We start from the raw sequence: 23627 nt of genomic DNA, 5'->3' as shown, positions 1-23627 counted from the left end.
TCCTCCCTTGGTTACAAAGTTGTGAACGTGGCTGTAACAGGCAGAACGTTCATTATCAAAATCTGGTCACTTCCGAGAATCGGTGATAAAAAGGTTTGTTAGAAGGGCAAGGACTTTTTCTTTCATCCATTAATTACGCCTTGTCAAGCCATTTGTGTCAGTCTCTAAATTAATAACCCTGCGAAAATACACAAGACAACTCAGAAACAACGTTAGCTCGTTAACTATAATCCCACCAGAGAGCATCACAATACGAATTGTGACAGTCAATTGTTTTTTGTTCATGTCTCACGGCCATTTTGTTTGCAGTAAGAGTCAAAATGAAAACTGAAAAGTCTCTTCTTTAATTTCAATGTGCAATGACAGCTAATCAATTTAATAGACAGAATAATTCGGAAATATAATGAAACGATCCCTTTTCTCGACGCCTAACAAATCCCGAACGTCGGAACAAACAAAACTGGATCTGGGTGGGAGCGGAACTCAAAACTGCAATCGATTTCCTGGCGATGACAAAGAGAGACATGTTTCATTGTTGTTACTACAGCTGCAACAATGGAACGGTTATTTCTCTCGAACTTTTCCCTCTTCGTCCATTTCGTAACCTTCACCCGAACCCGACACATTACGAGTTCTCACCCTCCTGTTACATCTCCCCTATTCGGTCAAAATATTTTCCTCAGTACTCTGTCTTCAATAGCCCTCATTCAAGCAATAATACTCGCTGACCCGAAAATAAACCGATATTAAATAAATAAATAAAAACCTAACGGGGCAAAAAGTACAGAAAGTTTCCACATTTTAAAACACGGGGACGGAACGCAGTTAACGAGTGGCAATAAAAGACCAAAAACAGGGCCCACACACGCATATAAAAACAATTACAAAAAAGTAGATGTTCCAGAATCCAGATAATAAAATCCTACTTAAGGCCGCACTTCTCCAAAATAAGTTAATAAAATTTCCTTGCTGACACGCGGCGTAACCATTTCCACACTACACACGAGTTACCTCGGTCAGTCGCACTGACTATTCTATCCACTCTATGTTTCAGAAATCCAATCAATTAAACGTTCCCTGCCACATCTCAACAACTGTAGATAATTATTCGTGGTTTTCCGACGGCCTAGGTTACTATGGAAACACAACATAAAAGGTCCCAGAAGGCTAGCGGTTAGAACGCTGGCCTTGTAATCCTGGGGTCTCGGGTTCGATTCCCGGCGGTGCCCGAATTTATAACTTGTGTTGGGCAAGGCCGTGGTCTAGGCAACACGGAGTTTTCCTCCGTGGCATCCCAACAATTACTCCATTCACACACAGAAGAAGGCAATGGCAAACCACTTCTGGATCATCTGCCAAGAACGTATATGAACAGGTCCCAGTCCGAGAAAAGGATGGAAGGATCCTGTTCATATGGACCTGTCGTCAGACAGAACACTAAATAAATAATTAAACTAATGCAATATACAATCAAAAAGATTTAATACATAAATATACAAGGCACACGTTTATACATATAATCAAATTCAAAGCCCAGAATGTTTAATGACTAAATTTTCAAAATAAAAGTAAAGAAAATCGATTTGACTGGCGTCATTGTCGACTGTCTTTGGTTCAAGCACCGCACGGGTCACGGGTCATATCTAAAATAATGCGACGCACTCCTAAGAAGACGGAGATGAGTTTTCCAGCTTCTCTTTAAGGATTCTGCATCGTTAAAAAACTAACAGAAGGAAGACAGAAGATTCATGATTCATAATTCATATCACAAAAAAAAAGTTCTGAAAAACCATTTTAAGGGCGAAACATAATGAATGGCGTCCCTTATGAAAGGAAATACTTTAAAGGCAAACGGTTATAAAGCACGCAGACACATGCAGAAGGGTATAAAAAAGGTAGACAGTCTCCACACATAAATAAATGAAGAGGGCAGTCATTAGCTGGGTTGAACTATGGTGACAGATGAACGGGGGTTATCGCCACACCCCGCAGGGCGAGCTACACTGACGGGCAGTCTCTGGGAGGACCACAAGAAATATACCATGCAAAATTTGGGAAAACTGTAAGAAATACACTGGAGAGTGGCTACAGATTCAAGATAAATTACTGTCATCAGTGTCGCCATCGGTAGGGTAAGCGATGGAGATAATGTACCGTTCCAGAAAAAAGACCACACTCAACCTTACCCGTTCAGAATCTGTCATGCACCCGGAGCTCTGTCTCACGTCGAAATATCCTCCTTTCTCCTCAGCACCCTGTCTTGTTTCTCAGACATCCCAAACTCAATTCCTCTTCTAATAATTCTCCCTCAATTAAACCGAGCAAACAATCACTTGAATAAAACGAAGAGACGTTCTGTCTGTCTTCCTGTGTTTCGTTAAGGCTTTGACCGGGATGTTAAATCTTATGTGGTACCACCTGATTCGACTTCTAATGGTTAAGTGAAGTGTTTTCTTCGCGGTACGGTCTGGATTCGTAAATATTATGAAGACGAGCTTCGGCTTCAAAGGGTTAACCAGCTGATGTTCGTAATGGTGAGGTGTAGTGTTTTCTTCGCGGTACGGACTGAATTCATAAATAATATTCAGACAATCTTCGGCTTCAAAGGGTTAAGGGCGGAATAATTTCAGCGCTGGTTGTTCCACGTGTCGGATTATTGTATAGTTAAAACAGGTTATTTCAGGCCCACACGCGCATACAATTTTAGAACGCCATGTCCGATAACGTGTGAACTTCCTGTTAGCCGTAAAAGATAAATTCGCACTTCCTTTAAACGACTGTTTCTTGTATACAAACGAACGTACCAATTACGATTGACCCTTTGAAGCCGAACCAACAAACCAATCCTGTGTACCATATGCATTGCTGGAAATGGTAAACTGAAACGGAAATTTGCATACGTTAACGGGGGTTCTGTCGTGGTGGAAACCTGGACTATTCAAACTAGGGTCTGTTGCTGCTGATGAGAGGTTATCCCATCAGGCAACTTGTCCTTTCTGCAAAGGATTTTGGTTGGTTGCACTCTGGGGTTTGAACCCAGAGAGGGTGAGATCGCTTCGGCTGAAGGTCTCCGTGATTGTGGGTAGCGGACCGTACCCCTTTTTGAATTATACCTTGGCATTTGCCTTAAAACTGAGGATTTGAAGCCGAATCTCGTTTACATAATATTTAAGAACCAAGTCCGTACCTCAAAGAAAGCACAAGACTTCACCATTACAAAAAAATCAACCGGTTAACGCTGTTTACATTAAGGATAACAGCAAACACAAACTCCGTCGGAGAAGTGGAGAATTGCTGATTCTTACAGCAACTGGTACGTATAATTACCAATGGTCTTTAAAGGATTTATATCGTTCTTGGCGGAAGTTTATATCACAACGCTAACCATAACTGAACTTGTCTTTAACATAACTTGCAGTCGATTGTTTTGGGAGGAATGTGAGGAGAAACAGCGGATTATAACGGAGAAATATTTTATTGTCACGAAAGTGTGAGACCCATGGTCACTGTCACAAAACACACAGCGTGCCGTTCGTTTCTCACGGCCCTCATGTTGCGACATGCACAGATGTGAATCGATACACAAACACACACACACATGTAACAGATATAACAAATTATCTAACACAAAGAACTGTAGTTGGGTTAGAGGCTGGTAATTGATACAACATGTGGTTGGTCCTCCAACGTCTGCGATCTGTTAAAGCTATACGTCTCAATCATCAAAACAGAAGGGAAGACACGTTTAGAAAATTCCGTTTTCGGGTCTCCTCATATGTCAGCGAGACGAGATCCCCTGGCGGCTGTGGCCAGAAAAGGGGCCAACAGGATGTATATAAACTGAATTACCATAAATTTGTCCGTTCACAAAAACAAGTATTGATGGTCTATTGTCTCGAAGATTTCCGACCAAAAGTTCCGTAGAAACCATTGTTTCCTGGCGCACAATTTCATGTGAGTAATCCTGGGGGTCTCGGGTTCGATTCCCGGCGGTGCCCGAATTTATAACTTGTGTTGGGCAAGGCCGTGGTCTAGGCAACACGGAGTTTTCCTCCGTGGCATCCCAACAATTACTCCATTCACACACAGAAGAAGGCAATGGCAAACCACTTCTGGATCATCTGCCAAGAACGTATATGAACAGGTCCCAGTCCGAGAAAAGGATGGAAGGATCCTGTTCATATGGACCTGTCCTCAGACAGAACACTAAATAAATAAATCACGTAAGCTAAATAATTCATACAGGGTATTGGGTCATTTTTGGAAAATGGTCGTGTTCACATAAGTATCATGGACCAGCTGAACCCAGTTCGAATTAAAATACAAATTGAATTCTTTTTTAGGTGACAATTTGGCACTTTAAAGCCACTAAAAATAATAACCTACTGACACTTCGAAACTAAAGTATTCATAAGCACGTGATCTTACAAATACCTCTTTATTTTGGCCTATATATTTCCCTTCTAGTCATTATACCTTCGGAGTTTCACTGACCACCGTTTTGACAGACATTAAGCCACGTGACGTAAAATAAGAAAATTTAAACTACTTATTATCATCCAGACTTTCACTTCAATGACAATCACGAAGCGCTAACCGCACGTCAGATGTTTTCAATTAAATATCTTAATTCCCTTTGCGTAAAGAGAACTTTCTATCGTGTGCGAAGAGTTACTTGACGTGTAGTCAAAACACCACACCTGACCCTTTCCATGCCAAGATTACCACCAAAAAGACATTAATTTAACCCCCCCCATTTCCAAGCTGAAATTTGCATAAAAATAAATATAAAAAATCATATTTCCACGGTAATTCGTGTGGATGTACGCTCGAGTGATAAGTTAAAATTGCGTAACGCAAGAAGCAGGGATCGGTTTGGGAATGAATTCTCTAGTTCGTAGGACAGGTAAAGAAACGTTATGTAACGACAGTGCATCAACTGCGTCAGCTATTTATCGTCGAACGACGTAAGAATCTGATAGGCGAGCTTGAAATGAATCCTGAGGAAGTTGTTGTGGTTGATTTGAGGTAAAGAATCTCAATATTAATTTGTAACAGCTGCTCGCTTCTGTGTTCACACACGAGATAATTTTTACGTACATGAAGCCCGCAAGATAATAATTTCTTCACATGCAATCGCGTACCTGCCCTTTTGAAACACACATTTGAAAAGATAGAATCTTGAACAACTATGAGCTACTATTATGTAGGCTGTAAACGTGGCAGAGTACAAGGCCTTTTGAACTCATCTTTATTCAATATTGCTGCCGTTGCCCTGGAAACACGTAATATGTACGTCTCAATATGCCACCATGACCCCCGAACTATCTGTTCTGTTACCACGGCACGTACCAATTATGGAGGCCACGTTCGTCTGTAGAACGCATTCATTCGAAAGGAAATAACTTAGGGGACATGCGGGTAATGTGACAGCGTGATAAGTGAGGCTGTTTCTCATACCATTTTAAACAAAAGTATAATGGCGAAAGAAACACGGAACGGAACTGTGGACGTTTTAAAATACACGGTTGTCAGTATAAAAAAATTCTCTAGTACACATTTTAAACGTAACCTACACGGACGACCTAAATGCAGATGGGAGGATAATATTAAAATAGATGTGTGCTGTAGCATGTCATTAAAGACCTGTGTAATTTTTTTCTATATTTAATTAATTAATCTTTGTCCGTCTAATCACAATTTAAAAATTTAAAATTAAGATAATTAAAATACCATGTGATGCTCCTTATCGAAACATTCGATTTACATTTGGAACATCACTTTCTCACTACATGTTTCGGTTCTTAGATGAACCATCTTCAGGTGATGTTCACTTCAACTTTCACTAATAACTGATAAACAAGTACAAAAAAGTTGCATATAAGAAATTATGATTAAGTTTTAAGTTTATATAATTGTAATTTTTATACACCTGAAGATGGTTCATCTAAGAACCGAAACATGTAGTGAGAAAGTGATGTTCCAAATGTAAATCGAATGTTTCGATAAGGAGCATCACATGGTATTTTAATTATCTTAATTTTAAATTTTAAATTGTGATTAGACGAACAAGATTAATTAATTAAATATATATTTTCACAATATGACGCAACTCTATCATCTTATTAAATTTTTCTATGTCAATACTTGGAACAGTCGTTCATCCTACACAAATTTTGACAATAGTTTTATAGATAAAAATAACACATAGTAACCTAAAGTAAAATTATGGCCGTCCCGATCATGACACGGACCGGTGGCGGGCTCTTGAGAGCCTTCGGGTTCTATCAAAGGCGTGGAATGTCTTGATCAGCACAGCGACCAACAGCTTCTCAAAAGGATTCTGTTTAGAGGCTGTAGTTGGCTGTTAAAACTGCAAAGCTAGTCATTTGCGTAGTGTAAGTTTTCTGTACACTGCGACTCAGGCAAAGTGCCTCTGAACCCACCGCGGCGTACCGACCTGGGATCATCTGTCAACTGTCACTGGGCCCACTCACTGCGTTACGTTACGGTTGCCATGGAAATGCCACGCCCATCCATTACATTAGGCCCCGTCGCGATCATAAAAACAACTAAGAAAATCCTCCATCATCAGGGCGATATCCGCTCTGAAGATGGAGGCAGCAAGGACCTCTGAAACGTCGGTAAACTTGTACCAGACTACACGGCACGACAATTTAGAACACAGCCATCTTAGGATTCCTACGGATTTAAGCCTCTCAAAACGGTATCTTAGCAACGATATGAACAGAGACGCCAAGAACCAAAGAATCAAAACAGGAAAGCAATTACAAGCGCATCCTGGGGAGAAATTCGGACTGCACCGCTCACAACGGGTGTCAGAGCTCGGCGTCTTCTTCGCGGGGCCCCATGTTCGTTCCCTGAGCACCAGACAGCGTTGGGGTCGGCGGAGGTCCTGAAAATAGATCCGTGTACCCCTTCATGCGCCAACACAAACACTGAACGGCGTGGGAGCACGCAGATAAGAGCAGACGGATGTTAGAACTTTGATCGGGACCTTGTTTAAGTTCTCAATTTCATCTACAGAGGCCGCTGACTTGTAATGAATCAGCAATAACACTGAGCAGACACGACCACCAGGGGTGGCCATCTTCAGCGGCGGGCGCTACGAAAAAGAGTGGCATTTTACGGAGAAATTACCGACATTACGCACAGCTTGCGGAAGAATGCCGTGGTCGTAGCCAACTTGAAAGGTCTAACCGGGGATTTATTTGTTGGACAGTTGGCTACCATTACCCATTTCAAAACACAGCGGCCATGTTGCAGTTTCGGAAACTGTGAGGAAACAGAACGCGAAGGTCCAACACAGATCATTCAAAAGCTTCTCAGCGACTTCCTTTCAGTATCGAAGAGAGAGCATTTCTACAGAGCTTCACAACCACAACTTTGTACTTAATTCTTGTTTCCTCTCCTCGAGTTACATTCCCAGACCAAAGATGATATTCGTGATTTAATTACATTAACAGCAATGTTCCACAATACACACTAACTTTAGCCCCTGACAGCTCCAAATAATTTTATGAGCCCACCTTTTTTTTTAAAAAAAAATACATTTAATATTCTGCCTTCAGATCCTCAAATGACACGAAACAAGCAAAATCAACAGTGCGCATGCGCGTACATGTTTAAGAAGTACATGATACTGATCTAACCTGAAATAAGCAACATAACTATTCTGAAATGCTGTATTAATTTCACGACACGTAACTTAGTTGTGAGTAATTAAGCTTCAAAGCTTAATGAAGTATAGGCTGGCTTCTTTCGATCTTTTTTCCTTTATTAATTACTTTCTTACTGTTTATTTTCCATATTCTTTCATTTCAGTGAGTCTCCGCTGGACACAAACTGGCCACCCCTTGTACAAGACATCACAGACGCTGTTCTAAACATTCAGCGTCTTGGGTCCCGCTCAGGGATAAGGCATCCGTTTTCCAGCTTCTGCTCTTGGCAAGGGAGCGTTGCTCCATTCATGTAGACCGACTTTACGTCTTGGAGAACGAGCGTCAATCACCATGACAACCGCACATCGCCCGAAGCCGTCCGTCGCCATTTTACGTTCACACTGAATTTACCAAAAACAAGCCAACAATAAATCTCGCGAAATGGTGTAAAATCGGATTTAGTCCCTTGTTGCTCTGCAGACCCCCCCCCCTTTCCGGAAAATCCAGTTTCTTCCTCTCCCTCGCGGAGTCGATTTCTCCTCTGACTGGAGACGCTGTCTAGTCACCAGTTTTCCGGTCCGCCCCCCCCGGACGCCGCCTAGATTTGTAATATACATTGTTTGTTTGGAAGTCGGTCTCTTTCTTTCAAAGTGATGAGCGTCTTTCCACCGACAGTCCACAAAACAAGTTCTGATTTCGAGTAATCTTTAAGCCGTCCTTTCAAATCGATATTATAAAAAAAAAATTACACCGCGCATCAAAATTTTTTCTGCGATGGACAACTCGATGAGCCTCCGGCCCATGGTAACAGATATTCTGTAGTATTTGAGGTTCCATTGGCGATGAGTCCGAAGATGGCTGTCTTCTGGGTTGTAGCTCCGTGTAGTCTGGTAGAAGTTTACCGGCGTTTCAGAGGTCCTTACTGCCTCCATCATCAGGACGATGAGTAAGCCGCGAGAGTGGAAAGCGCTTGGGTTATAGCGACCGGACACTTAAGGAAAATCCCAATCCTAACCAATGGGAACTGGTGTCAGAATCAGGCGAGGACGTGTGAACCAATAATATTGCGTTTACTTAAAACGTAGTGCATATATATATATATTATTTTATTTATTTAGTGTTCTGTCTGACGACAGGTCCATATGAACAGGATCCTTCCATCCTTTTCTCGGACTGGGACCTGTTCATATACGTTCTTGGCAGATGATCCAGAAGTGGTTTGCCATTGCCTTCTTCTGTGTGTGAATGGAGTAATTGTTGGGATGCCACGGAGGAAAACTCCGTGATGCCTAGACCACGGCCTTGCCCAACACAAGTTATAAATTTGAGCACCACCGGGAATTGAACCCGGGACCCCAGGCTTACAAGGCTAGTGTTCTGACCGCTAGACCACCGTGGATATATATATATATATATATATATATATATATATATATATATATATAATAAAAAAGCCTGAAATTAATTGTTCTCTACGTGATTCAAGAAATCAAAGGTTAAAAAAAACAATTTTCTCATAATGAATAACAACATTATCAGACCACACACACACACTGGCCTATAGACGTGAAAGACGAATTGTTTATTCTGTAGTTAATATTATAATCTGCAGAACAAAACCCAACCCGCACGCCCCCTTTTTTTTTGGGGGGGGGGGTTGCCGGTAACGAAACTTACTGCATTATCAATCTCTCGTATCATTTCTATGGGTAAACGAGAGTTAACTGCCAATTCCACGCAATTCTTATGGTGAGAGGAACACAGATTAACCTTTTGAAGTCTTATTCTGATTATCAAAGCACTTTCGTCCCCAACTATACAAGCGGAAAATTCTGATAACATGAAAGACAATGCCATTTATGGAACACCCTGTATAGGCGACTAATGAGACGGTAAAGAAGCCGTCTACGCTTGAAGTGCCGGCTTTAGTACTGTCAACAACTTTAAAGAACTTCGACTAGCTACAAGATGGAAGCACTGAATGCCAAGGCAACGAGAGAGCGTGGATCCATTGCCCCCAGAGGGCGCTTCAAACTAGGGTTAAAGCTCTGGTTAGCATTCCGATCCGTAACACAACCACCCTGCCGATAACCAATTTGGGCAAAGCGATGATGCCCTCAATTTACATGGCAAATGCGGGAATAAAAACCTGAAATCGGGCCCTTAAGGACTGGCGCCCGTCCCTCTCGGCGTGGGGAGACGGTAATGGAAGGAATGACTCAGAATCGACGTCGCAAGTGGACGCCGGAATGAGGCGTCGGTCCAGTCATCCAAGAAACCCCCCCCCCCTTCACCCATACATGCCGGCTCATGACCTGAGAGAGAAAGACAGAGACAAGTCGCAAATGTACAGCAGCGGTGAATGAGTGACTTAAGGGAAATCACACGACAGCGGGAAACAACAAAAATCAGCAAAGTGACAAGGAACTTCAACAACTTCGATCTCTTGAAGCCGGGAGAGAAGTGAGGGACACTTGATTTCGGGGGGGGGGGGGGATCTGATAATTAGAAGGTTCCCAGGCAATGCCCGCTCGTCCTTCTGACAAGGAGGACAGTTAGGGTGATGACTAGTGACAGAATTTTGGTTTGTTTGTTAGTGAATGCTGAAGCAAGAATATGAAAATGTAAGTAATTTGATGACCATCAGAATAATGGGGTATGTTTTGACGAATTTAAACGAAACCCAACCCCTGATACCCATTCTGAACAAATGGTCAGACTCCGCCCGAAAGAGAGACACGTCTGTGTCAAAATGTTTACAAAGTTGAGGTCGAAAGGCGTGGGAGCGAAAGACGCCACTTAAAAGGGACCGACGTTTTTTTAGACAGGATAATATTAAAAAAAACATTTTCAAACAGATGGGGACGGAGGAGTGTAAACTGGGTTAATTATCAATTGAATAAAAATTTTCTTGGATATTATCCATCGTCTAGTAAAATATAAAACGTAAAACGACGTTTCGGAGATGGGACTCTATCTCCGGAGATAGGGATTAGCTCTATCTAGTGGGCCCAACTGTGTAGGAACCTGAAGACGGAGATAGAGTCCCATCTCCGAAACGTCGTTTTACGTTTTATATTTTAGTTACTAGACGATGGATAATATCCAAGAAAATTTTTATTCAATTGACTCTTCACCATCGTCAAGAACTTTTAGATTTGATATGGGTTAATTATGCTCAAGGTTGGGGGACAGGCAACGTGCTTTTGTGAACACGGTAACGAACCTCCGTCGAGACATTTTCTTTGTGACAGACTGCCACTTTGTTTAAAAAAAAATTACTCTCCCACATGAAATAAACCAGATTTCATTCTTCGGCCCGAAAGTGGCTTTAGCAATAAAGATTACAAATGTAAACCTTCTAGTACCGACCAGGACAGGCAAATCTCCGTGAAATATTCCGTCCAAATCCACGTTAATGTCAATCATGTAGTCTCGGGTTCCAGGAGAAGTAAAAAAAGATGAGGGACCGTGCCCCGGGGGGGGGGGGGGGGGGGGGGCGAACAAAAGAGCTAAAAGTGTTGGAGTGAGCCCACATACAAACCCACCGTGGCAGCCACCGTCCACGATTTCCATCACAAATGTTTGGCCCGCACCTGGGATACTGGGATACGACGTATGCATAATTCAGTTCTTGTAAATTCAGACAGACAGACAGACACATGCCGCCGTGCACATTCCCTCCCCCATCCCAAAAGGACACTTCAGCGCAAGATCGAGATAAGACACGTGTCCTTTCCCAAATCACGCCCCAATTCACCTAAGATAAAAAAAACTTTTTTGTGGTGGTTTCAAGTCGGGCAGAAACCCAGTTCGCAACGCACCACTGCGCCTCTCGCGGCAGCCGAACGCAACGGGAAACGGAAAAAAAAGTGCGCCAATGCACCAAAAAAATAAGCTTCAAAACCATCACAGAGTTTTAAAACCAACTCTGAAATTTTTGTCATGAGCAGGGCCTTCAACAGATCGTTAGAACGCACATGGCGGAAACAAGAAACACATTAAAAAATTTCACTCTGAATTCATTCATAAAATTTACAGGGGATTGCGTTTTATACAATAAAAATAAACGCCCACGTTCACGAGGGGACTCCAGCCTCTGACAAGGCAAATTTAATTTGTATTTGTATTGTCCAACATCAAAGCCCCTCCGTTTCACAATGGCTAAAGAATGAAAAACCGGCCCCTAGCAACAAAAGTCTATTGAAGATCTACAAATTTAAACATTTATACGGCTCGGTATTGGCCTATGACTCACAATTAAGGCAATGCAAAACGTTGGGTCTCTTCTCCATAGAATCCTTTTTTAATCGAACACTCTTGAGGTTTTCCTCAGTACGTCTCGTTGCTATCACGGCCTGCACAGAGCGCACAAGCGACATACATCGACCGCGAAAGCTTAATTTACAAAAAAAACATTATCAAAATACACAAATTAACGAATTAATTATTCGGTTTTTGTCCGTCTAATCACAATTCAAATTTAAAATTTAAAATTTACAATTAAGATAATTAAAATATCATTTGATGTTACTCATCGAACAATCGATTTACATTTGGAACATCTTTTTACAACATGTTTCGGTTTCTATATAAACCATCTTCAGGTGTAAAAGTTAAAATTATAAACTTAAAACCTAATTACAATTTCTGATATGCAACTTTTTTTGGTGAATCTGGAAGTGAACATCACCAAAAAAAGTTGCATATCAGAAATTGTAATTAGGTTTTAAGTTTATAATTTTAACTTTTACACCTGAAGATGGTTTATATAGAAACCGAAACATGTTGTAAAAAGATGTTCCAAATGTAAATCGATTGTTCGATGAGGAACATCAAATGATATTTTTAATCATCTTAATTGTAAATTTTAAATTTGAATTGCGATTAGACTGACCAATACCGAATAATTAATTAATATATGGTATCACAATATGACGCAACTATATCATCTTACAAATTAACGATTTCATCATCCAATTAAATAAAATCTCGATTTAAGGATGAATGGTTTCGTAAGTTATTTGTAACTTTAACATTTCTTTCCTGTCTAATAGTTTGATGCCTTGTGATCAATCACCTTTTCAAGACAATCGAGTCACAGTCCAGTGGGCCACGACTGAAGACGAACAATGCCAATTCGCTGCTTTGGAGCACCTGAACCACACGCCCTTATTGCACGCATTACAAGTGCTAGGGTAGGCTATCTGTAGGAGCAATCACCCTCTCGAAACTGCTGCGCCCTGATGGCAAGATACAGAACAATACACCCACGACAGAAAGCTGCTATCGACATTTAACCCCCTCCTCCCCCAAACACTCTGGCGTCTGAAGGCTTAATAAATGATTAGTTCAACGACACAACCAAGACTAATCCGGGAACAGGGCGGATGTTGGAGATGCACGCCACCTACCGTGTGGACGGAAAGGTGAAATAGCACATCCGGCCCTATAGGAGGCACGTGGATCCACATTCTGAGGAAGATGACAAACTCTGTGAAGATTACAGGCCACTACGGCGGCGAGAATGAAGATGGCTGTCGTCTGAGATGATGCGCCGTGTAAACTGACCCGACGTTTCGGAGGTCCACCTGCAAAACGTCGTTTATACGAGGCTCCACGCGCATCATCCCTGAAGACAGACATCTTCATACTATTTAGGTCAGTGGTATTCAACTTTTTTTTTGTTCGCGTACCCCCAGATATAATTTCTCTTCAACTTTGTACCTCCCAAAGTTGTTGGTGTATAATTCAAGTTATACATAATATATAATCCACATCTAAAATAAATTAAATAAATTACATTACTCATTATTCAGTGTTTATCATAAAATAATATATTTTTTTAAATTTCACGTACCCCTTAAGATGTCTTCGCGTACCCCCACATATAATTTCTCTTCAACTTTGTACCTCCCAAAGTTGTTGGTGTATAATTCAAGTTATACGTAGTATATAATCTACATCTAAAATAAATTAAATAAATTACATTACTCATTATTCAGTGTTTATCATAAAATAATATTTTTTAAATTTCACGTACCCCCGGGGTTACGCGTACCCCAGGTTGAATACCACTCATTTAGGTGAAATCACATGTACTATAGGCTGTTTACCCTGCTGCACTCTGTGCTTCGGGCTAATAAAGTCCTACCTAACATTTTAAAGCCCGATGGTAATTATACGTACCACCTGCTTAAACAGTAAATATTTTTGCATTCTGTAAAAATAGGTTTTGAATGATTCTCACTGTAAACAGCGTTAACCAGTTGATGTTTCTAATGGTGAAGTGAGGTGTTTTCTTCGCGGTACGGACCGAAATCTTGAATATTCGGCTTCATTACTGCAGTGCGCTGTCGCACGTTCAGTCAACGCCGATAGTTTCCCCCGCGGACGAGGGTGGCCTACACATTTGCTCGTTGGTTATCAGCGCCGGCGACCCGAAGTGCCTCTGGGTTATCTTACATCCGGTAACACTGCCAGACTTATAAATAAAAACAAGAATTATGGATCAGCAAGAAATGGCCGCTATGCCTAGCTTCATTACGAACATTTACGAATTGCGTCTTCTCACGCGTAACACGGTGATGCATATTGAAACATTAACAAGGATTCATAACGCACGGCCCGAGTGGTTTGCTTTCTTGTTTTCTTTGCGGTACGGGCTGAATTATTAAATATTATTTAGACAATTGGGGTAAGAACAAAGAGAGGATCTACCGCCATCTGACGAAAGACGCGGATGGGGGAACAAATCTGATTTGCGCGAACTACAACGTATCCATAGCAACAGAGTGCCTGTTTTTATAACGATGCTGAAACAGACTGATGTTACGGTGAGTGGTATTTCTGTGGGGGGAACGGGAGGTTATGCTAGTTCCGAGTTGAAAAACATCTTCTTCGTCTGTTACGTAATTATAAGAATGCACCAGTACATTCCACACAAACGTTTTAATTAAACAGTACAATTTATATGAGAATTTCATCCGGGACTTCATTTTTCTGTACATTTAGGCCAACAATTCAGCAATGTAAATATGGCGGTAAAAAGTAAAGTAAAGTTTGTCCCACTATACGCCATGTAGGCGTTTGGGGTGAGTGGAGGTATAGCTCCTCTCTTCCTTGACCTCGGCACTAGATGGGGGTGAGTGGTCAGCATCACGCCCCGGCCGGCTTTACCCCCGGGAAAGGACCCCGGTACCCATTGTAGAGGAGGCTGGGTGGGCCCCAGAGCCGGTCTGGACGCAGAGGCTAGAGGAAAAATCCTCTGCCCCCGTCGGGGATCGAACCCCGGTCGTCCAGCCCGTAGCCAGTCACTATACTGACTGAGCTATCCCGGCTCATGTAAATATGGCGGTAGGGCGAATTATTAAGGTGTAAACAACATTAACAACTGAAGTTCGAACTATTGTAAACTGTTGTGAAGGACCAGTATAAAAAAATTAAAAAAAATTGTACACTCCTGCAATTACATTTCCACAGAGTAGAGAGACCACTTACCCTATACACTACCTTGTCGTTAACACTGCGAAACACTTGCCCGAACTTTTAATTTGATTAGTAAGACCACTCTGACGTCACTAACGAGCCACAATCCCGCACCTCTTAATCGTATTATCTGCCATTAGCATGGTTTAACCCAAACTTCAGGCCATCAATGGTGAATAATTACCTTTTCCACTGCTACAGTGTTCCCAAGAGCCAACCCGCCATTGGTCCCCATTCTGAACGAATTTTATGAATAAACAATTCCTCTTACATAATAAGTCATCCACTGGAATAGCCGGACTTCGAAAAGTGCCACGCTATTGCCAAACGTAAATAAACGCTTACAACAACAAAAACTCGCGGTACACTGACTGAGAAATCCGTCACTGAAACATCCCTTTCCGTCCTAACTTCTCGACACAGGTTTTCCTCTGTCTTCAAGCAAATGCTGAGATGGTTCCCAAGTTCCAAGTTGCTACTGCAAGCTTCTCACGCAGCCCTCCCGATTTAAATTAATCAAAATTTACCTCCCGTTAACGCCGTCAAAATTTACCCCCCCCCCCTCAGTAGGAACTTCTAAATTATGTATTAAACTTCCAAATTAATAGCCTCAGCTTTCGCTAATACAAAATGTCAAAATTCCGTCTTTTATGCCAATCATCACACTAACGCCTTCACTCTTACTTTATCCTTAACAGAAGGACGAGCGGGCATTGCCTGGGGACCTTCTAGCTATAAGATGCTCTTTCTCCCCCCCAGATATCGAAGTGTCTCTCACTTCTCCCCCACCAATTTCCTCTTTCTCTCTCCCTCTCTCTCTCTCTCTCTCCTCGTTCTACGGCACAAGAATTATCTTTCTCTCAAATCAAAACGCACAAGATAAATGCTGAGAAACTGTTTAACCCCCTGCTTTAACTATTAATTAAAGCCGAAGTTCGACCAAGTAATATGAATTCAGTCCGTACCGCGAAGAAAACACTACACTTCACCATTACAAAGATCAACTGGTTAACCCATTGAAGCCTACGCTCGTCTAAATAACATTTAAGGATACGGCCCGTACCGCGAAGAAAACACAACGCTTCACCATTACAAAGATCAACTGGTTAACGTTGTTTAATGAAAGAAAAATGCATAACAGCGGAAGAAATACGAAAAAAAAAACGAAAAGGGGGAAAAAGGGCCAGAAATAAGGAGAAACAAATTAAAGAAGCCACACAATCACGAACAACTAACAGTTTAGCTGTTTTCTTAACTCTCGGAGCAAGGCGCCACTGCTACAATAATGTAGTGCGGGCAGGCATAGGCACTGCTCTGCAGGCACTCATAAATTATAACCGCGCATCAGAGGCCAGAATTAGCCGACGCCAAACATGGCTACATATTCGATCCAACAGCAGGAAATCCCAAATCTGCGCTGATCCGTTCTGCTATTTCTAACGTCATGCGCAAATGTGATGACCCGCTGATAGTAAACACAGCCACCGCCAGATGGATTCATCTGGAAATTACGAACGAGGCTAAAGAGGTCATCAACTGACACGGCTTTTATAACGGGTTATTAGTGCCACAACTAATGTAATAAAACATTATACAGCTCAACACAGCACAAAAAAATTAAACAAAGTTTGTTTTATCCGAGGAATTAATAGCCCAGATGATGAGCGCATTATAAATCTAATAATAAACGAATTGTAAATTACTTCGACCTTCCACCACCAGATCGCATTGTTACGTCGACGAAAAACAAATGAAAATCTGTATCCGCTACGCTTCTCGACGCTTGACTGACCAGAAAACAAAAGTATTTTGGCATCGAAACCTTCACCAAGGTTTATTTTATTCCAGTCGAAAAAAATGTTGATACGTGTTTAACGATGCTGAATCAGCTAGTACCGCGTTACATAGCAGCAGGTAGCAAACGCTGGGATCGTTTTAAAATCCCACTCAAGGCGTGAATTTATCAGCGGTTTGCTGACGTCGTCTTGTGAATGTCGATAGCTGATCGCCCACCCAAGGAGTACCGATTAAACATGATTGTAGGGACCTTTATAATTAGAGCACATGAATACTTGAATCCAGGATTATTCCAGAAGGAAAAAATGTAGCATTTTATTGAAACATGTTTAGACTACAATTTCTGTTCCACTGTACATCGAATAAAAGTCTACAAATATAATCAGAGTCGAAAATTGCTTGCAAGAACAAACAGGTGCCTTCATCAAGGTATCAACACTGACGTATAAAAATTGTAAACATTCAATCCGTACCTCAAAGAAAACAGCGCGTCTCCATGATAATGACAACCTAGTTAACCAATGATGTGCAGGTAATTTATAGTTATTGTTAAACAATAATCCTTAATCCCTAATGAAAACGTAATGGTCACAACATTTTCGGTGTTCATGATAAACCGGCGTGAAAAGTAAAATGGCCGCTTTCAAATGGAAAATAAAGGCACTTGGGCAGTATTTTGTCCACTCCTAGCCAACTGCGTTACTAACCACGGTTCATCTGTCATCTTGTGCGCATCCGAATGAGTCACCGAACACCTGAGCGACTGAAGGTCAATTGAAATGCGCAGTTTTAGAAAACTTGGACTGGCAATAACTTTTCGGAATCAAAAAAAATTGTAAATTTTGGAAAAAGGCAGAGAGGTGCCGATCAGGTATGTGGAGCGGCAACTTTCCAAAGACGCCAGATCTGAATCTCAAAATGATTATCGATTTTAATAAGTGAGAGGTCTCACGGTCCTCTTCCACTCTCCAACAGTATGCCTGGATATTTCCTTAACCTTCAAGGGCGAAGCACATATAAATATTCAAGAATTCATTCCGTACCTCAAAGAAAACAGGATATGCCCACGACAACGATCAGTTCATTTTAATAGTTTTAGGAGATGTTCGCTGTCTATTCAGGGGATCATATGGAACCATTAAATACAATCTGTGGGCAGAAATCAGCGCGCTTAGAAGGATTAATACACTCAAAGAACCGCATCTTTGAAAAAACAACTTCGTACACGTCAGTCGTGATCTGTCTCATTACATTTTTCCTTCCCGCTACTTTGGAACGTTTACCACGCGGCCGAAAAGTCAGATCGTGAATTATTTACAACGCTGAAACATGTCTACAAGCGTACAACAACTCCATTCTTACTATGTAAGATTTGAGGTTTTCACAATGGTGAGTATGAAGATTTCTGTCTTCTGGGTTGTTGCGCTGTGTAGTCTGGTCGATGTTAACCAACGTTTCAGAGGTCATACTGCCTCCATCATCAGGGCGATGAGTATGAAGATTTCTGTCTTCTGGGTTGTTGCGCTGTGTAGTCTGGTCGATGTTAACCAACGTTTCAGAGGTCATACTGCCTCCATCATCAGAGTATGAAGATTTCTGTCTTCTGGGTTGTTGCGCTGTGTAGTCTGGTCGATGCTTACCAACGTTTCAGAGGTCAGACTGCCTCCGTCATCAGAGTATGAAGATTTCTGTCTTCTGGGTTGTTGCGCTGTGTAGTCTGGTCGATGCTTACCAACGTTTCAGAGGTCATACTGCCTCCGTCATCAGGGCGCCCTAACATCGACCAGACTACACAGCGCAACAACCCAGAAGACAGAAGTCTTCATACTCTGATGACGGAGGCAGTATGACCTCTGAAACGTTGGTAAGCATCGACCAGACTACACGGCACAACCCAGAAGACAGAAATCTTTATACTCTGATGACGGAGGCAGTATGACCTCTGAAACGTTGGTTAACATCTACCAGACTACACAGCGCAACAACCCAGAAGACAGAAGTCTTCATACTCTGATGACGGAGGCAGTATGACCTCTGAAACGTTGGTAAGCATCGACCAGTCTACACGGCGCAACAACCCAGAAGACAGAAATCTCCATTCTTACTCCTCGCGTGCAACTCAAAAGATTAACTCATACTTGAGGTCTGTTAGATTAAAGTATTACCTTTACTCCTGTCGTCAGACGCTCCGCCAGACCCGAAGGCCACCATGATGGCAAGAGCCATGTAACGAGCGCACTGTTCAACTTCACTTGTTCCACTGTTCACGTTCGCAGATCACAACACACACAATACAGCTGCGGAAACGAGCAGTTATACCGCGATACGTCATCAGGCAGCGAGTCACGTGGTTCGAACGCCAACACTGGTTTTTCCGGCGGAGACAGTTAATTCTGGCCAATATCTCAATTGAAAATGTGTCTTACGGGATGTTTCAGAGGTGCTTTTTGCGTCCATCATCAGGGAGACGAATGGAACTCATCGTCCTGATGACGGAGGCAGCAAGCACATCTGAAACGTCGATAATTGAGCAAGACTACAGGGCGCCACAACCCAGACAACTCATCAATTTTCTTTGAAAGGGGCGATGGTGTCTCAGAACAGAACACTTTGCAGAATATTCGAACTTAATAGGGAAGACGCACACACGTAGATAAAAACATCGTCCTCATGAATTATTTGTCAAATATTACTGGGATCATAAAATCAAGTCCGTGATGGGCAGAACCGGTAGCACGCATAAGATGGAGACGGGGTACATGATAAGGAGTAAAGGCGAGCTCTTGTAAACCCGGAGAAAATAAAATAATAAAATAAACCGCTGGAAATTCGTTGACCAACAGAGCGACTATCAGCTTCTCATAATTGACTGTGTGCTCTGCTAATTCCTGGCTGAATCTGGCAATTAGCCACGACAGTGAAAGGCAAATATCCCCAAACTTCCGGTGCCGACACCGCCCTCTTACGACAAAGTCTAAAAACAGAACGCACTTTTGTGAATCCCGCTGACGAACAGCTCCCTTTGGGGATTAGGGCGAATCCAGAAGCAAGAAATCCTCCTATGTTTGTGGTTTAGACCAGGGGTGGCCAACCCAAATGATCTTTCGGGCCACTTTGGAAATGCATCATAACTCCGCGGGCCACATATAAAATTATATATCCCCATATTAGATTTAGATACACTATAGACATTTTTTTGGAGTGAAAAATTGAAACATAATGAGTTATTATTATTGTGTTTACTATTATTCTTACATGTAAACATAGATAATATAATAATAATGAATAAAACAGGCAATATCTGTCATATATTCGCAAGAATATTATTTTAAAATCAAAGTTAATTTTTTCTCATAATTTCGACAGATAATTTTTGAATATATGGATGCACAAATAATGTATTTTTTTAATACATTGGTTTTCACTACTTTGGCCATTATAAAATAAATATATTTTGTAAAAGTGTGATGAATCTCGCGGGCCGGAAAAATGTTCAAGGCGGGCCACATGCGGCCCGCGGGTTGGCCACCCCTGGTTTAGACTATACATTCAACCCGAATCCTTTCCACTTCGATATAATACACACAATTAATACTACTATTAGTCCTGAAAACATGAGTGCCCTTGTCAAACATACGCAATCTTTATATAAAGATATTGAAAAAAAAAAAGATTCAGAAGTGAAAAAAAAATGCAAATGGCTGTTACCACCTCAACTGTTTGGTCGCGGCCTTCGAGATATTACATTCGGCAAGCAAATCTCACCTCACGCTGAAATCACATCTTAGCGTCAATTGATAACAAACAGTCCGCTGCCAACAAAAAGGCCGTAGGATGTTAAAACTCTTAACAACGTAGAATAAATTAAGGCACAAACAATTATTACCGTCAAGGCCAAGTCTGTATGTACTTCAAATGCCTTGTTTCATGCGGGTCATCGACATTTTCCAGTATCCGTTTCAGATATTTCTGAAATACATTGTTCTTTAATACGTGTTGCAGGCATTAAACAGATTTCGAGTGAGGCGTTATTCTATATTTTACATAAGCGTGATTCGAATGATGTTTATTATTATTATTATTATATGTAAACACATACACGTGAATTTAAACAGAAAATCTGAAAAATCAAATTAAGAAGTGTCACGTGACAATCTCCTCAGCGACTGACATAGGAGGGCCTGAGAAAGTAGCGACTTCCGGTTGATAAAGCACGAAACAATAACACCAACTTGATAAAACAACATTCCCTGTTGTACCCTCTGATAAAATCCAAAAACACTCCTTAAATTAACACGTAAAATTTGGTAAATTATAAATATTTTTATTTACTGTGGAAGACAGATCTTTAACCACGCTCACACACGATAAATATAACGAGAGAAAAAAAAGGTTTACGAACACACCCACATGCAAAGATGACCAAAAACAAGAGACAGACGCGAGGTTTTGTGGGTGCATCAGAACACTCTTTCCGCTGTTACTGACAAAATGTGCTGTTGTCCGCTGCTGCTGTTATTTACGGACGAAACATCATCAGCAAATAGGAAGTGGGCGACCACAAGCGTTTCCTTCCCCTACTAAAGTGTCCCCCCCTCCCAACCCACAGGAAACAACCGCCACATGCACGAAGTGAATCCGTCATGGAATTTATACGAACTATTTTTATTCCAGATTCCCAAAACAAATCGGCTCAAATCAAATACGATATAATGTTTCGAGACATGGCACATAAACAACTAGGAATGCGCAAAATGTGTTTCTAATTAACGTCTTTAAAGTCACAGTTTAATTTCCGAGTAATTTAACAGCGCTGCTCCAACTGAAGAGGTTAAACAGAGTCATATATATGATGAGTAGACCGTACTAAATGATTTTGAATCACGCTGTACGGGGCTATTTAAAGATGTGATCCAATATTCGCACGAAGTCTGTGATAGTTATCATCAATGTTAAAATTACTCGCTACTGGCACAGATACGGCAGAGCATCGAACCCAGATCCTCTCAAATGTGAGGCAGGCGTTTTACAGCCGAGACAAACAGCACGGAAGCCACGTGATGAAATCATCACTTCATCATCGTTCGCCACCACTGACAAAACCACAAATTACTACAGAAGCCGTTAGATGACTCCACAGTCCCACAGAAAAAGATCCATTATCCTCGGTTTTACTCGCTTGAATCTCTGAAGCATCAAAATCAACAGAAAAGAGAAAACAGACACACATTAATCAGAGGCGCCACTGTGTATTTAACAGGAGAGGGGGTAACGATTTTCGTAAATGAAGGTTCCCAGGCAGTGCCCGCTTGTCCTTCTAGCAAAGAAAACAAGTTAATCTCAATACGATTTAAACAATTTAGTCCGTACCTTAAAGAAAACATAACGTCTGGATGACAATTAACTGGGTATTATTTTATTTATTTAGTGTTCTATCTGACGACAGGTCCATATGAACAGGATCCTTCCATCCTTTTCTCGGACTGGGACCTGTTCATATACGTTCTTGGCAGATGATCCAGAAGTGGTTTGCCATTGCCTTCTTCTGCGTGTGAATGGAGTAATTGTTGGGATGCCACGGAGGAAAACTCCGTGTTGCCTAGACCACGGTCTTGCCCAACACAAGTTATAAATTCGGGCAACGCCGGGAATCGAACCCGAGACCCCAGGATTACAAGGCCAGCGTTCTAACCGCTAGACCACCTCATCTTATTATTATTTAGTGTTCTGTCTGACGACAGGTCCATATGAACAGGATCCTTCCATCCTTTTCTCGGACTGGGACCTGTTCATATACGTTCTTGGCAGATGATCCAGAAGTGGTTTGCCATTGCCTTCTTCTGTGTGTGAATGGAGTAATTGTTGGGATGCCACGGAGGAAAACTCCGTGTTGCCTAGACCACGGCCTTGCCCAACACAAGTTATAAATTCGAACCCGAGACCCCAGGATTACAAGGCCAGCGTTCTAACCGCTAGACCACCGTGGCTATAATTAACTGGGTAACACTCTTTAATTAATAGACGTTTACGTGTTAGAATCATATGAAACCCATTTTTATACTTTGTGTGACAGCTGATGAACCCCGTCACTTTAAATGGCAAACGTAATAAAAATGTGCAAAGCAAAACCAAAACTGACGATTATAAAGGCGGCTTGGCGAGACTGAAGCAGACGACGAAAAGTCGTAATTGGTAGCCAAGCCCAGATCTGAACTGGGTACTCTTGAAATCAAAAGTTTTTGTAGAGTTCCCCCAGCGCCGATTTATAGTAGCGACCCTCAGTGTAGTAACGTCAAGTCGCTTCTGTGAGTGACAGGATAGGCTACAGCGTGTTCAGCACAGACTGTACCTGTACCCCTCCGCGCGATGCTACTTTCTGACAGTAATTAAGCAAGCAGTTAGCACACCGACAAGTGGAAAGAAAGATTCATGTCGCTCAGCCTTCTGCCTCCACTCGCGTTCTGTAACTACTCGTAACTCCCGGGTAAAGATTCACGAACAAAATACTGGACCAGAGACAGAGCGAGACGGGAGGAAAAATAGGGACCCACTGAGCAGAAATGAATGCTTAAAGCTTTAAAGTCCATATGCATTTACTGGCGGACTCCTGCAGAAACGATTCTAGATAGTCGATAAGGTAGTATATTTGCGTCATATTGT

At 41.7% G+C, this 23627-nt stretch overlaps 1 protein-coding gene across 3 annotated transcripts in view; it reads right to left on the bottom strand.

The window, feature by feature from the left end:
- Positions 1 to 23627, bottom strand: part of LOC110826483 (SLIT-ROBO Rho GTPase-activating protein 1) — a 127691-nt gene that overhangs the window by 36843 nt on the left and 67221 nt on the right. Inside the window, exon 1 of one of the 3 annotated variants that reach the window (XM_087343032.1) lies at positions 19133 to 20305. The exons of the other annotated variants lie outside the window; for them this stretch is intronic. Within the exon in view, the coding sequence (XP_087199158.1) occupies positions 19133 to 19193 (61 nt within the window). The 5' untranslated portion in view covers positions 19194 to 20305. Of the gene's footprint in view, positions 1 to 19132; positions 20306 to 23627 lie in introns of those variants that run through there. 3 annotated transcript variants of the gene reach the window in all.

This window comes from Zootermopsis nevadensis, unplaced genomic scaffold, assembly GCF_977971745.1.
Source record: "Zootermopsis nevadensis isolate Lab colony 2312 unplaced genomic scaffold, Znev_1.0 Znev_ptg000004l, whole genome shotgun sequence".
NCBI classification, from domain to species: domain Eukaryota; kingdom Metazoa; phylum Arthropoda; class Insecta; order Blattodea; family Termopsidae; genus Zootermopsis; species Zootermopsis nevadensis.
Note: the sequence above shows the minus strand (reverse complement) of the source record. Positions and strands in the feature narration are given on the sequence as shown.